General features: G+C 44.3%; 1 protein-coding gene, 1 long non-coding RNA gene and 1 pseudogene across 4 annotated transcripts in view; 2 read left to right on the top strand and 1 right to left on the bottom strand.

Annotated features, from left to right (window-relative positions):
• LOC116531269 overlaps positions 1-11,601 on the top strand; it is a 13,210-nt pseudogene extending 1,609 nt beyond the window's left edge.
• The window catches only part of LOC116531267 (N-acetyllactosaminide beta-1,6-N-acetylglucosaminyl-transferase), an 87,952-nt gene continuing 83,732 nt past the window's right edge, over positions 10,924-15,143 (top strand). The window contains exon 1 of one of the 3 annotated variants that reach the window (XM_032249974.1): positions 10,924-12,657. In XM_032249974.1, the coding sequence (XP_032105865.1) occupies positions 11,733-12,657 (925 nt within the window). In that variant the 5' untranslated portion in view covers positions 10,924-11,732. The remainder of the gene's footprint in view (positions 12,658-15,143) is intronic. The other 2 variants (XM_032249971.1, XM_032249973.1) reach the window with 2 other exon arrangements.
• On the bottom strand, positions 13,221-13,592 carry LOC116531285. Its single transcript, XR_004260349.1, has 2 exons — positions 13,508-13,592; positions 13,221-13,366 (listed from the first exon to the last, which is right to left on the bottom strand). It is a non-coding gene; the product is annotated as an uncharacterized LOC116531285 (long non-coding RNA).

The following is a 15,143-nucleotide window of genomic DNA, read 5'->3' as shown; positions in this document are numbered from 1 at the left end:
GCAACAAGAGTGAAACTCTTGTTGCCCAGGCTGGAGTGCAATGGCGCGATCTCAGCTCACTGAAACCTCGGCCTCCGGGGTTCAAGCGATTCTCCTGCCTTGGTCTCCTGAGTAACTGGGATTACAGGCATGCGCCATCACGCCTCGCTAATTTTGTATTTTTAGTAGAGACAGAGTTTCTACATGTTGATCAGGCTGCTCTCAAACTCCTGACCTAGGTGATCCACCTGCCTCAGCCTCCCAAAGTCCTGGGATTACAGGCGTGAGCCATCACACCCGGCACATGAATATCCTTTGCATGTCTGTTTCAATGAATTAATGTTAAATAAATTATACTTTTGGCCAGGCACAGTGGCTCATGCTTGTAATCCCAGCACTTTTGGGAGGCCAAGGTAGATGAATCACTTGAGGTCAGGAGTTTGAGACCAGCTTGTCCAACATGGTGAATCCCCATCTTTACTAAAAATACAAAAATCAGCCAGGTGTGGTGGCACTGGCCTGTAATTCAGAGGCTGAGGCAGGAGAGTCACTCGAACTCAGGAGGTGGAGGCTACAGTGAGCCAAGATGGCACCACTGCACTCCAGCCTGGGCAGTACAGCAAGACTCCATCTCAAAAAAAAAAATCAATAAATAAAATAATTTATACCTCTGCGTGTCACTAAATATGCTGTTAGCTTATAGAACATGCTTATTAAATTTCTGCTGGCATTGTATGTCATCTTTTTAAAAATTTTTTGTTGGTACATAGTAGCGGTATATATTTACAGGTTACATGAGATTTTTTTTTTTTTTTTTTTTTTTTGAGACGGAGTTTCGCTCTTGTTACCCAGGCTGGAGTGCAATGGCACGATCTCAGCTCACCGCAACCTCCGCCTCCTGGGTTCAGGCAATTCTCCTGCCTCAGCCTCCTGAGTAGCTGGGATTACGGGCACGCGCCACCATGCCCAGCTAATTTTTTGTATTTTTAGTAGAGACGGGGTTTCGCCGTGTTGACCAGGATGGTCTCGATCTCTTGACCTCGTGATCCACCCGCCTCGGCCTCCCACAGTGCTGGGATTACAGGCGTGAGCCACCGAGCCTGGCCACATGAGATGTTTTGATACAGGCATGCAATGTGTAATAATCACTTCACGGTAAATGGCGTCTCTATCACGTCAAGCATTTATCCTTTGTGTTACAAACGATCCAATTACACTTTTAGTTGTTTTAAAATGTACAATTGGCCAGGCGTAGTGGCTCACGCCTGTAATCCCAGCACTTTGGGAAGCTCATGGGCAGATCACGAGGTCAGGAGTTCGAGACCATCCTGGCCAACATGGTGAAACCTCATCTCTACTAAAAACACAAAAATTAGCTGGGCATGGTGACGGGTGCCTATAGTCCCAGCTACTCGGGAGGCTGAGGCAGGAGAATTGCTTGAACTGGAAGACAGGGGTTGCAGTGAGCTGAGATCACGATACCACTTCAGCCTGAGCGACAGAGCAAGGCTCTGTCACAGAAAAAAAAAAAAAGAATTGCTGATTTGCTGTTTCTTCAGTTTATCCTGGCTTTATGATTGCAAACATTTTTTTTTTTTTTAACTCCGTTGGATTTTTTTTTAAGTTGAGGTTTTACTGTGTTCCCCAGGCTGGTCTCGGAATTCCTAGGCTCAAACAATCCTCCTGCCTCAGCATCCCTAGGTACTGAAACTGCAGGCGCATACCACCATGGCCTGCTTTATCCCCACTGAATTTTATAAGCTGCTTCCAACTGCAAAGTGTTTGGCAGCAGAGAGGAACATGGCTAAATGCACGGTAGGACTATCTTGTTTCCTGGGACAGGAATCAGTTCATTCCTGGAAGGGTATGCAGAGTCTGTTTGCCTGGCCTAGGAAAAGCCGGAACTCAGGGAGAGAGTGATTTGCTCAAGGTATACAGCTTGCATTAGAGAGGAGAGAACTTACCTTCTGACTCCAGCCCAGGGCACTTTCTACTAAATTCTGTTGTCCCTCAGGATTTCCCTTCCCCTGTTGGGGGAACATTTGGGTGGAACACATATCTAAATCTGTTAGGGGTTACCCTATGGCAGAAACTGTAAGATTTCCTACCAGTAACTAAATGGAAGGGTGGAACCTTAAACACGAGGGGTCTGTGAGGGGATCCAAAACTTCCCCTCTGGAAAAAGCAGCCTCTTCCAGGGCAAACTGGAGGGTAGTCTTAGGAAAACGCCCAAGAAAAATTATCCTGAGGTCTGTCTTGGAGTCTCCTCGTGAAAAACCCAGGTACGCCCAGGGCAGTTATCTTTCTGAGCGATTTCTTCTTCTAACATTCCTAGAGTGGAAAGCAGTTAACTCAAAGCCCTCCAGGATTCTGGAGGCTGGGGATGAGCTGGTGTGAGGTAGCACCTGGGCTCCAGCAGTTAGAAATCCAGACTCCAGGCAGGCTCCCTGCAGACATGCATTCTCCAGTCTCGGGGACTCTCAGGGCAGGCCTTCGAGGGTGGAACTGAAGGCAAACAGACCTTTTCACTTTCACATTCCAGCCTTTTTTATTCCACTTAAAACACTATGGTTAAACTGCATTTACCTTAAACAGGCTTACTGTGTTCACTGCAGGACGCCTCTGGGCAATCTTATCCTCCTGGGAACCAAGAGGTAGGTAGAGGTCACCGTGTTGGGAATCTGGTGGACGGAGGAAACTGGTGGGGAGCTGGTCTTCCCGGATTACCTCTATTACATCGCCGACAGCAGTTTAAGGTCCCATAGGCTGGGACTTATGTGGGCTGCGTGGATGTTTTACATTTCCAGAACCTAGCACAGTGCTGGGCATAAAATAAGTACATGAAAAAATGTTGAATGAGTCATTTGGTTATGAGATTTCTGTTTCCAGGGGCTTTTTCCAAAGAATGGCACGTTTGTATGTTGTTTCATTATGTGATGAGCTTACTGGGCACTAGGATTTTCCATATGTCTCATTAAATCATTAGTATCCTTCTATATCTTAGTTATAACTTTTAACTTTTTAGGAAAGGACAGCTTTCACTTCTGATTTAATGGTTTACATTGTTTCTCAGTTCCCTTCAGGTAAAGGAAAATGTTTCCAGAATTTGATAAGGTACTTGGCACTGTCTGGCACTTTTTTTTTTTTTTTTTTTTTGAGACAGAGTCTCACTCTGTCACCCAGACTAGAGTACAGTGGTGGGATCTCAGCTCACTGCAACCCCCGCCTCCTGGGTTCAAGCAATTTTCCTGCCTCAGCCTCCTAAGTAGCTGGGACTACAGGCATGTGCCACCACGCCCGGCTACTTTTTGTATTTTTAGTAGAGATGGGATTTCACCCTGTTGGCCGGGCTGGTCTCTAACTTGTGACCTCATGTGATCCACCCATCTCAGCCACCTAAAGTGCTGGGATTATAGGCATGAGCCACCACACCCAGCCTAAAATGTATTTTATTTAATTAGTTGCTTTTGAAGCATTCCTGTGAGGTATGAACCTCATTTGATAATAGGGAAAATTGAAAACGAAGCTCTGGACTTCATTTTCAGAAAATGAAGTAGAAAAGTAGTAGAGTTGTATTGCCCTTCTGCGAAAATCCGTCCTCAGATATTAAAGACAGTTCTACTAAGTAAATTCAGCCTTAGCCAAATTCAAAGCTACTGTTCTGTTTTCCTTATTTTCTTTATTTTATTGCATTTTAGGTTTTGGGGTACATGTGAAGAACATGCAAGATTGTTGCATAGGCACACACGTGGCAGTGTGATCTGCTGCCTCCCTCCCCATCATCCACATCTAGCACTTCTCCCCATGCTACCTCTCCCCAACTCCCCTCCCCCCGCTGTCCCTCCCCTATTTCCCCCCAACAGACCCCTCCCTGTGCTGCCCTCCCTGTGTCCATGTGTTCTCATTGTTCAACACCCGCCTATGAGTGAGAACATGCGGTGTTTGATTTTCTGCTCTTGTGTCAGTTTGCTGAGAATGATGGTTTCCAGGTTCATCCATGTCCCCACAAAGGACACGAACTCATCGTTTTTCATGGCTGCATAATATTCCATGGTGTATATGTGCCACATTTTCCCTGTCCAGTCTATCATCGATGGGCATTTGGGTTGGTTCCAGGTCTTTGCTATTGTAAACAGTGCTGCAATGAACATTCGTGTGCACGTGTCCTTATAGTAGAACGATTTTTCCTTATTTTCAAATGTGGGTCTTTGAGAGTCGTCGCTTGTAAAGAGAGTCTTTCCACACCTGGTGGCAGATTGGCCCAGTAGAGACTAGTTACCTGTAGGCTATGATTTTCCAGAAGACAGGGAGACCCGTAATCCCAGGACCTGGGAACCCAACTGCATAAAGGATCTGTTTCTTTACACTGCCCTGATTGAACGGCATATTGCAATTATTGGAAGAAGGGAGGCTGCATGCTTTCATATAATTATTCTTAGTGATCAGAAGCTTAAGGTCTTACTTGTGGAAGTATTCTACCTACAGCAGTGATTTTTAGTGTAACTTCAAAATCCCATCAAGGACTTTCTGAGCGATAGAGGGCGGGAAGGAAAGAGCGAAACTCCAGAAAGGTGAAAACGACAAAGCCTGGGGCACTGAGATTGGGCTGCTGTTCTAGCTTCTAATAATATCCAACCTACAGAACACACTCAAAACTCAACTCCGGGATAGCTTTCTGCAACAGAAAAATCAAACTGCTAAAACGAATGAGGTTCTCAGGCTCAGGCTTCTCACAGAGCCTCTGGCTTGGAAAGTCTGGGGTGGTCAGATATCTTTTCATGTGCAAACGCAGGTGGAATGTGCCTTTAAGGCCTGGACTCTGCCTAGTAACTGAGCTGCTATTTAACCTTCCTCAGCCTTACATTACCTCAAAGTTATTTAACTGGCTGAGCTTGAAAAGACCAGGTTTCAGCCAGGTGCAGGTCGAGGTGTGGCTCATGCCTGTAATCCCAGCACTTTGGGAGGTTGAGGTAGATGGATCACCTGAGGTCAGGAGTTTGAGACCAGCCTGGCCAACATGGTGAAACCCTGTCTCTACTTAAAAAAAAAAAAATATATATATATATATATATACACACACCCAAAAAAAAAAAAAAAAAAAAAATTAGCCAGGCACGGTGGTGGATATCTGTAATCCCAGCTACTCAAGAAGCTGAGGTAGAAGAATGGCTTGAACCTGGGAGGCGGAGGTTGCCGTGAGCCAAGACCGTGCCATTCCACTCCAGCCTGGGTGACAGAGTGAGACTCCATCTCAAAATAAAAATTAAAAAAAAAAAATGAGTAAATAAATAAAAAAAAAATACAAAAATTAGCTGGGTGTGGTGGCACGCGCCTGTAATCCCAGCTACTCAAGAGGCTGAGGCAGGACAATTGCTTGAACCCAGGAGGCAGCAGTTGCAGTGAGCCGAGATCGTGCCATTGCACTCCAGCCTGGGAGACAGAGTGAGACTCCATCTCAAAATAAAAATAAAAATACAAAAATTAGCCAGGCGTAGTGGCGCGCGCCTATAATCCCAGCTACTCACGAGGCTGAGGCAGGACAATTGTTTGAACCTGGGAGGTTTCAGTGGGCCGAGATGGCACCATTACACTCCAGACTGGGCAACAGGAGTGAAACTCCATCTAAAAAAAAAAAAAGACCAGCTTTCTCTTGCATTTCCCTATTACCTCTTTTTCCAGGTATATTTTTGTTAAACCATCACAGCCCACTTCATTCCCCTCTCATAGCGTCTTCCCCATGGCTTTCCATCCAAGTCTAGAATTAGCTCTGACTTCTCTACCAGCCCTGAGCTGAGCGTGTTAGGTCCCTTACCTCCAGAATCGTCCCAGCACGGCCCGCAGATTGCTGTTGTCTTGACTTTAGACTTGAAAACCCAAGACTGATGTGGTCTGACTAGGAAGGAAGCCACAGTTGGGAGTTGGAGGCTCTGAGTAACTGCAGAGTCCCCTCCAGCCTGTGAGATCTGAGGGTGTTGTTTTCTCAAATTCACTCCAAGAGGAAGCTGTGATTATAAATCAAATGACTTCAAGAGCTCCAAGCCTGTCATGAGTGGCCTTGGTCCATGGAGAGTTTCTGACACAGAATCCAGGGTTTTGTTGTTTTTTTTTTTTGAGATTGAGTCTCGCTCTGTCGCCCAGGCTGGAGTGCAGTGGCACGATCTCAGCTCACTGCAACCTCCGCCTCCCAGGTTCAAGCAATGATTCCATCCCCATCTCTTGAGTAGCTGGAATTGCAGGCCGCTCAGCTGATTTCTGTATTTTTCCTAGAGACAGGGTTTCACCATCTTGGCCAGGCTGATGGCAAACTCCTGACCTCAGGTGATCCACCCGCCTCTGCCTCCCAAAGTGCTGGGATTACAAGCATGAGCCACCACACCTGGCCTCCGGGGCTCTTTTTAATTGTACTATTTGAGGCCTGTTGCTTGAAGCCTGTGGTTATAACGCGTACTTAAAAAGGAATAGTGATGAGGATAAAACAGCACTGAACTTGTCAATAGAAAACACATAAATGAGAAAGAGGAGGCAGAGAGGAGGACAGGAAAACAGTTGTCTTTTTGTAAAAGGACAAAATGATACAAAAATTAGCTGGGCGTGGTGGCGCATGCCTGTAATCCCAGCTACTTGAACCCAGGAGGTGAAGATTGCAGTGAGCCAAGATCGCTCCATTTGCACTCCACTTGGGCAACAAAAGCAAAACTCTGTCTCAAAAAAAAAGACAAGAAAAATGACAAAATGTTTTGCCCGTTGAATTAAAAACCAGTTTAATCCAAACTGTTCTTCCTCTGAGGCAGCATCAGGCTTTCAAAGATGCTGAGAAAGTTTCCATTGGCCCCCTGGTTTCTAATTTGGGCACACAGGTAAAATGAATATGTGAAAAGTGCTTTGGGTGTCATATGGTCCATGAATAATTAAGGTGAGGATGACGGATTCTTGACTGTAGAAAGGAACCCCTTTTCTTCCGCTTCTCTTTCTACAATCAATTATTGAGGCTATAGTCTAAGTGCAGTATCTTAGTGCAATAAAAATTAGTTTATGTCCTGGAGTGAGAATTTATAAGAGTATGTATTATGGAGAAATAAGCAATTAGAGATTGAACATAATATACACGCGGTCAGTTACCGAGCAACCAAACTAGAAGTCTTTGCTGGTTCTCAGCTTGTTCAGAGCTCTTTATTTATCCCACCTGATCAGCGCTTCCAACTTAGAATTGGAGGGTATTAATTTTGATCTAAAGTTCAAGCTGGGATGGACAATCTCTATTCTTTTTGGTCACTTTCTGATTACTATCTCCTCCCGTTATATCGCACAAATGCATGCGCCTAGAGCCCAGAATTGAGGAGAGTGATTAGTGGTAGATTGCACAAGGGCATTGGGAAAGCCGGAGGGCCAGGAAGACCAGCGTGTCCCACGTGCCTACCAAAAGAAAATGCATCAGCTGGCACTGGGTTGCAGTAAAAGGAAATAGGTTCAGGCCGGGTTGGTGGCTCACACCTGTAATCCAAGCGCTTTGGAGGCCAAGGTGGGCGGATTACCTGAGGTCGGGAGTTCAAGACCAGCCTGACCAACATGGTGAAACCCCATTTTTAAAAGAAAAAAATAAAGAAGAAAAGGAAAAGGAAATAGGTTCGTATTAATTCTGTTGTTTTTTTTTTTTTTGAGACAGAGTCTCGCTCTTGTTACCCAGGCTGGAGTGCAATGGCACCATCTCGGCTCAGCAAAACCTCCACCTCTCAGGTTCGAGCGATTCTCCTGCCTCACCTTCCCAAGTGTCTGGGATTACAGGCATGCACCACCACGCCCAGCTAATTTTGTATTTTTAGTAGAGATGGGGTTTCTCCATGTTGGTCAGACTGGTCTCAAACTCCTGACATCAGGTGATCCGTCCACCTCAGCCTCCCGAAGTGCTGGGATTACAGGCATGAGCCACCACACCCGGCTCATATTAACTCTTATTTAAATGTCTATCATTGTCAACAATACTATTTTACATTATGGTAAATGCTCCAGAGCTCAAAATCAAGGGCCTCCCATGCATTTCAGGTAAGGATAAATAAAGATGCTGGAACTTTGCTTGTACCTGCAGCAGAGCACAAAATGCAAGTGTTCATTATCCTGCAACTAAATCCGGTGAGATGGAAATTCAAAGAGCAAGCAAATGATTCAAGATGCTTTTATGCCTGCAATGTCTAGATGGATAGAACTAGGCCAAGAATGAGGTGAGAGTCAAAGAAAAAGATCTGATGCAATTGTCTAGGTAAATTAGGAGAAAATATGGTAAAAATTACTTAACTAGTTTAGATAAGCATAGTTCAGCGTCGGCATTTTCATTTACTCATTCCTATAGTCAATTTCATTTGCTATGGATAGGGTCTAAAGAGACATTAAAAGTCAACTAAAAAATTAGAGAAATTTTAGTCATTTCAGAAAAAAAAAATTGATTTTGTATGCCTACTGTATTGAAGAAGTGATTTGTTCAAAAGAATTCTGGATAGACGCATGAAAGATAGTTAAGAAAATAGATTGATTCAATTCTATTTTGGGGACTCTGTGGGCACGAATAGGTGTATCTGAGTCATGCTGTAGAATCTGATTCCAGAAGCAACTGAAAACTGACTCACTGAGTGCTAGAGAATTTTTCCTGGGTCCTTTCTCGTCATCATTTCCTGTATTCCTGATGCTGTGAAATGGAGTTGACCGCAGTCTCAATGCACGCACTTTTAGCTGGGGTGGTGAAAAACCAACAAGAATAGCCCCAGTCTTATGTCCTGACCTAATGATTGTGAAGGCAATGCCTGAGACACGCCAAGAAGCACTATGGAAAATGTTACGGTGTGATATTAAGTGCAAAGTGCAGGATGGAAGCTTGCATCTCCCTGCCTGCTTCTTTTTTTTTTTTTAATTTATTAGAGATGGGGCCTTGCTGTGTTGCCTAGCTGGTCTCGAATTCTTGGCCTCAACAGCCCCTCCTGCCTTGGCGTTCCAAAAGTGCTGAGATTACAGGCATGAGCCACTGCACCCAGTCTCACCTGTGTTCTTGATCAAGTAAAAATGTGTACATCCTAAGGGCATGAGGTGGAAACACTGTATTTATCAGTACAGGATGTGGAAACACTGTATCAATTATCTGTAATATCATGTTGTCTTTGAGATGAAGAAAATGAGCTGGATGCAGTGGCTCACAGCTGTCATCCTAAAGCTTTGGGAGGATGAGGTGGGAAGATCGCTTGAGGAGATCAAGACGAGCCTGGGCAACATAGCAAGACCCCCATCTCTCCGAAAGAGTAAATTATTTAATTAATATAATTTAATAAACATTAGAAGATATATTGGAAAAATTAAGTATGTTGACTGTACCACATTCATAGATACAAATATGTGTCTCCTGGAAATCAGTATTACCTGGAATTTCTCAATAATGTGATCAGGGAAACAGGGAAATGAAAACTTGAGCATTCAACCAATAAAGAGTTGATTGATGGCCAGGCGCTGTGGCTCACACCTGTAATTCCAGCACTTTGGGAGGCCAAGGATGGCGCATCACTTGATGTCAGGAGTTTGAGACCAGCCTGGCCAAAAATGGTGACACCCCATCTCTACTAAAAATACAAAAATTAGCTGGGCACAGTGGCAGGTGTCTGTAATCCCAGTTACTCAGGAGGCTGAGGCAGGAGAATCACTTGAACCTGGGAGGTGGGGGTTGCATCGAGCTGAGATCGTGCCATTGCACTCCAGCCTGGGTGACCAGAGCAAAACTCTGTCTCAATAAATAAATAAATAAATAGTTGATTGTCTACTACATACAGACAATGCTAGGAGCTAGAAATATAGGAATACGTGAGCTTGGAGCCAATGAGACATGCTTTCACACCGGGTGCGGCTGACTACATCATACAAAACTCATCACTGCATCACTGCTGTTTTAGATGTGTAATCTGATTGGCATGGGCTCACAGAGGCGGGAAAAGGGAAGAGGAAGAATATTTCAAAGGAGTGGTGGTAATTGTGTCATTTGCTAGAAGTATGAGTGTGGGGTGAGGGGTATGTGTGTATGCGTGTGTGCATGCATATATGTGTATGCATGTATATGTGCCTGAGCACATGTGTGTGCACGCATGTATGTGTGTATCCGTGTGTGTGCGTGAGCATGCGTGTGCATGTGTGTTTATGCATGTGCACACCTGTGTGTGTATGCGTGTGCATACGTGTGTGCATGTGTGCATGTGACAGCTTCTTGTTTAGTACCATTTTGCTGCTTCTTTACCACCCCAATCTGTTTCTGGACACGGTGATGAGCTCTGCATATGTTATCTGATTTTATTCTCACAATTGACCTATGGTGATAAAATTATTCTCCTTTTTTATGGATTAAAAAAAACCCTTCTTTAAAGTATTTGTAAATCCGGACATAAGAGCTTCTCTCCTTAAGTTCAGTAAAACTGAGATGATGCACCAGGTGCGGTGGCTCACGCCTGGAATCCCAGCACTTTGGGAGGCTGAGGCGGGGCATCTTCCTGAGGTCAGGAGTTCAAGAGTAGCCTGGCGAACATGGTGAAACCCGTCTCTACTAAAAATACAAAACAAAAATTAGCCGGGTATGATAGTGGGCGCCTGTAATCCCAGCTACTTGGGAGACTGAGGCAGGAGAATTGCTTGAACATTGGGGGCGGAGGTTGCAGTGAGCCAAGATGGTGCCACTGCACTCTAGCCTGGGAGACATAGTGAGGCTCCATCTCAAAGAAAAAAAAAAAAAAAAACCTGAGATGCTCTTTTCTCCTTCTTCTAAGCATTAGGGTTCTCCGTCTGCATCCTATATGACCAGGGCAAAATAAACTTGAAATTCACTCACATTAGCCTCTATGCAATTTTGGGTGATGATGGGCTGTTGGTTGTTTTGGTGCTTTAAAAAAGAAGTTAACCTTTATTCATCAGAGTGCCACAGTCACTTTGTGCAGTAAGTTAGGTGGTGAGGTAAGCTTGCTAATTAATATGCGTGCCTTTTTTTCTTTCATTTTTTCTGAAGTTCAAAGTTCCACAAATAATGTGCCTGTTAAAGGACTTTTCCCAGCTGTGATAAAATTAAACCCTGGAAAGAATGTGGCCCAATAGCCAGTCAGATGCCATGCCCTATAGCATACCCAGCCAATTGGGAGGACGAGGTGTGACAGTGGAAAAAGACAGGGTTAGGCAATTTTTTTAAAGCACTACATATTTATTGACAGAATATGTCTCCAGGCAGTATTCACATGCTTCAAACTGAAGCTCTTAGCTTGGCAGTGCAGTTTAAGCAAACAAACTCAGGCTGTTGAACACAATGATTAACAGGAAGGGGGGGGGGCACACAGTCACTAGACTCTGGCCGGGAGAAGAGGCTGGGGTTAAGGTTTGAGAGCTGATGACTTGCAGAATGGTCACCTCACCCACTTGTGACTTCACTGTGGGGACAGGTGGACCTCCAGGAATCAGAACTTTCCTGAGGCCATTTGTTTTTGTGTATACACAGCTTGCAGGTTAGCAGGTGAACAGGCCAGCCAAATGCAAAGGAGCCACTTCAGAAATGTGTCAGAGGAAAGTGAAAATGCAACCTAGTGGTAAACGAAGAGGGGAGGAAGAAAGAAAAGGGACGGGGAACAGCCAGACCAGAGCTTCAGCCATCAAGAGGATGATTTTGGAACCTGGAGAACATGTAAGTTAAATATATCAACATTCTGATCCTATCTCAAGAGAGAGACATTTTACTCACTTCCTGGTTGTGAATGATGGGCTCTTGGAAGCACTGTCTTTTTAGCGTGTCTCTTATTTCTGCCCTGATTTTTGTACTTGTTTACAATACTGAGTTATGGGAGAATAAACATTTTCTGAGGGCAGCTCTGTCCAATGCTTCACTGTTAGCAGAAGCATGTCATCAGATTTTTGAGGGGAAAGTTTTTTACCCAACAGAAAATGCATTAAAAACTACGCTTGGTGAAGCTACCTGCTATGAGTACATGGTTCGAAGCCACTATGTCACAGAAACGCTCTCTGAAGAAGAGGCTGGGTTCCCTTTGGCTTACACAGTGACCATTCACAAAGACTTTGGCACTTTTGAGAGGCTCTTCAGGGCGATTTATATGCCCCAGAATGTCTACTGTGTACACCTGGATCAGAAGGCGACGGCTGCTTTTAAAGATGCAGTGAAACAGTTACTCAGCTGCTTCCCAAATGCTTTTCTGGCTTCCAAGATGGAGCAGGTCGTCTATGGGGGTATCTCCAGGCTCCGGGCTGACCTGCACTGCTTGGAAGACCTTGTGGCTTCTGAAGTTCCCTGGAAGTATGTCATCAACACCTGCGGCCAAGACTTTCCGCTGAAAACCAACAGGGAAATAGTTCAGTATCTGAAGGGATTTAAAGGGAAAAATATCACTCCTGGGGTCCTGCCTCCTGAGCATGCAGTTGGACGGACTAAGTACGTCCACCAAGAACTGTTAGACCACAAAAATTCCTATGTGATTAAAACCACAAAGTTAAAAACTCCTCCTCCTCACGACATGGTCATTTACTTTGGCACGGCCTACGTGGCTCTCACAAGGGATTTTGCTAACTTTGTCCTCCAAGACCAGCTCGCACTTGACTTACTCTCCTGGTCCAAGGACACCTACAGCCCCGACGAACATTTCTGGGTGACGCTCAACAGGATTCCCGGTATGTACATCTCTTAGCTTTTATTTTTACCAATAGACACTGCATGGTCAATACTGAGTAAGTTGCTTTGAAAAGAGTGGAAAAAATGTTAACAAACATCTTTATAGTTTTAAATGTTAAATTAAAAAAAAAATCTTCCGTCTGTAAAATGGTAAAATGGAGATGTGTTCTATCACCCACTCTTGTGAACAGCTTTGTTCACAGGACAAAAGATGGAAGAAACACTGGCCATATAAATAAAAACGTGGCCGCAGGGTGGCTCAAGCCTGTAATCCCAGCACTTTGGGATGCTGAGGCAGGTGGATCACTTGGTCAGGAATTAGAGACTAGCCTGGCCAACATGGTGAAACCCCATCTCTACTAAAAATATATATATATATAAATTAGCCAGGTGTGGTAGTGCATGCTTGTAATCTCAGCTACTGGGGAGGCTGAGGCAGGAGAATTGCTTAAACCTGAGAGGCGGAGGTTGCAGTGAGCCGAGATCATGCCACTGCACTCCAGCCTGGGTCACAGAGCGAGACTCCATCTCAAAAATAGAAATAAAAATAAGTAAGTAAAAATATAAACCTTATTCACCTTTCAGTGTAATGCATTTAAAAGCAGGAATAAGTATTATAAATAAAATTTGAATGACAATTTGAACATTTCAGTAATATTGTTTTCCCTGTTGAAGCTCCCGTCCTTTCAAAATGAAAGCAAGATACAACTTTCAAATTTTTTTTTTTTTTAAGATGGGGTTTCACCATAATGGCCAGGCTGGTCTTGAACTCCTGATCTCAGGTGATCTACACACCTCGGCCTCCCAAAGTGCTAGGATTACAGGCGTGAGCCACTGCGCCCGGCCAACTTTTGAATTTTTTATTTGTAAGCTCTTTTCTGATCTTGAATCAAAAATTTAAAGCATGGCCGGACATGGTGGCTCATGTCTGTAATCCCAGTACTTTGGAAGGCTGAGACAGGAGGATCTCCTGAGACCAGGAGTTTGAGACTAGCCTGGACAACATAATGAGATCTTGTCTCTATTTCTTTTTTTTTCCAAGAAGTTTTAAAAAAACCTTAGAGTACCTTAAAGATTTCTAGACCAGGGCCTCTATTTTGTAGATGAAGAAACTTCAATATGATTACATGATGTGCTCAAGTCCCGCCGCTAGCAAGTAAGCACATGCACCAATTATAAACTGCGTCTCCTAAGCCTAATGTTCTTTTTAGGATGACTTTCAGTTCGGTCTCAGTTGTTATTAAATCAGCTCCATCTCCCCTTTGGTCCAAGTTCCAAATGATTTTTGAATAATCTCAAGTTGTTTATAGTGAACCAATTTAGTTCTGCTAGTTCAATTTAAAACAAGAATTCATATTTGCCGTTCAAAGGAAAAAGTAACTGGAACCCATATGAAGATCATAGTCATGGTTTCTTTGGATTGGTGGTTCAACCCTGGATACATATTATGATCATCTGGGGCTTCTGAAAATAACCTAAGCCAGGGCTCGTTTCCCTCCTTGGGGCCAGACATAACTTACGGTATTTGCACGGCTTCTAAGTGATTCCCCCGTATGGCAAGGAGTGTAAACCATTGTAGGTGCTTGTTTTAGATGTTGGTATACAAAGCTTCATAGGCTTAGAATTCTCTTTAAATTTGTGATTTTCTCAGAGCCAGAAGAGGTAATGATCAAAAGAAATTGGGGCTTAAAAAAGTCGGGTGGGGGAGGCACAGAGCTGTTTAAATAGAATGACAGTGTCCACAGTAAGGGAAGTGAAAGCTCCACTTCCCTCCCATGTGCTTGGAGTGAGATGTAGACTCTTTAGGTCTGGCCACCCTGCTGTATGGGGGGACATTGACACAGCAGTTTGGAAGAGAGCAGCCAGGGAAGTAAAAAGGCCAATCTCCACTTTTTTTGTTTGTTTGTTTGTTTTTTTGAGACGGAGTTTCGCTCTTGTTACCCAGGCTGGAGTGCAATGGCGCGATCTCGGCTCACCGCAACCTCCGCCTCCTGGGTTCAGGCAATTCTCCTGCCTCAGCCTCCTGAGTAGCTGGGATTACAGGCATGTGCCACCATGCCCAGCTAATTTTTTGTAGTTTTAGTAGAGACGGGGTTTCACCGTGTTGACCAGGATGGTCTCGATCTCTTGACCTCGTGATCCACCCGCCTCGGCCTCCCAAAGTGCTGGGATTATAGGCTTGAGCCACCGCGCCTGGGCTTTTTTTTTTTTTTTTTTTTAAAGAGAGACTATAAAGACAAACAAAAAGGATGATTGATTTGAAAATACTTGAAGAGGGATCAGTGTCTTCACCTAATTAAAAGATTTGCTCAGGAAAGAGAAAGTAGACCAACTCTGTCATTTTAGAAGTGGAATCTAGGGCCAGCGGTTAGGAAATGAGAACACATGGTGCTGAGAATAGAATGAGCAGGTTCCTCAATGGTGAGCAAAGTCAAGGGAAGCAGGGCTGCGGAAGTCCTGCAGAGGAAACCTCCAGGATTGGACA

This window comes from Sapajus apella, unplaced genomic scaffold (genome assembly GCF_009761245.1).
Source record: "Sapajus apella isolate SASKATOON/1434 unplaced genomic scaffold, GSC_monkey_1.0 scaffold70, whole genome shotgun sequence".
Classification (NCBI taxonomy): domain Eukaryota; kingdom Metazoa; phylum Chordata; class Mammalia; order Primates; family Cebidae; genus Sapajus; species Sapajus apella.
This window is presented reverse-complemented; position numbering and strand designations above follow the sequence as displayed.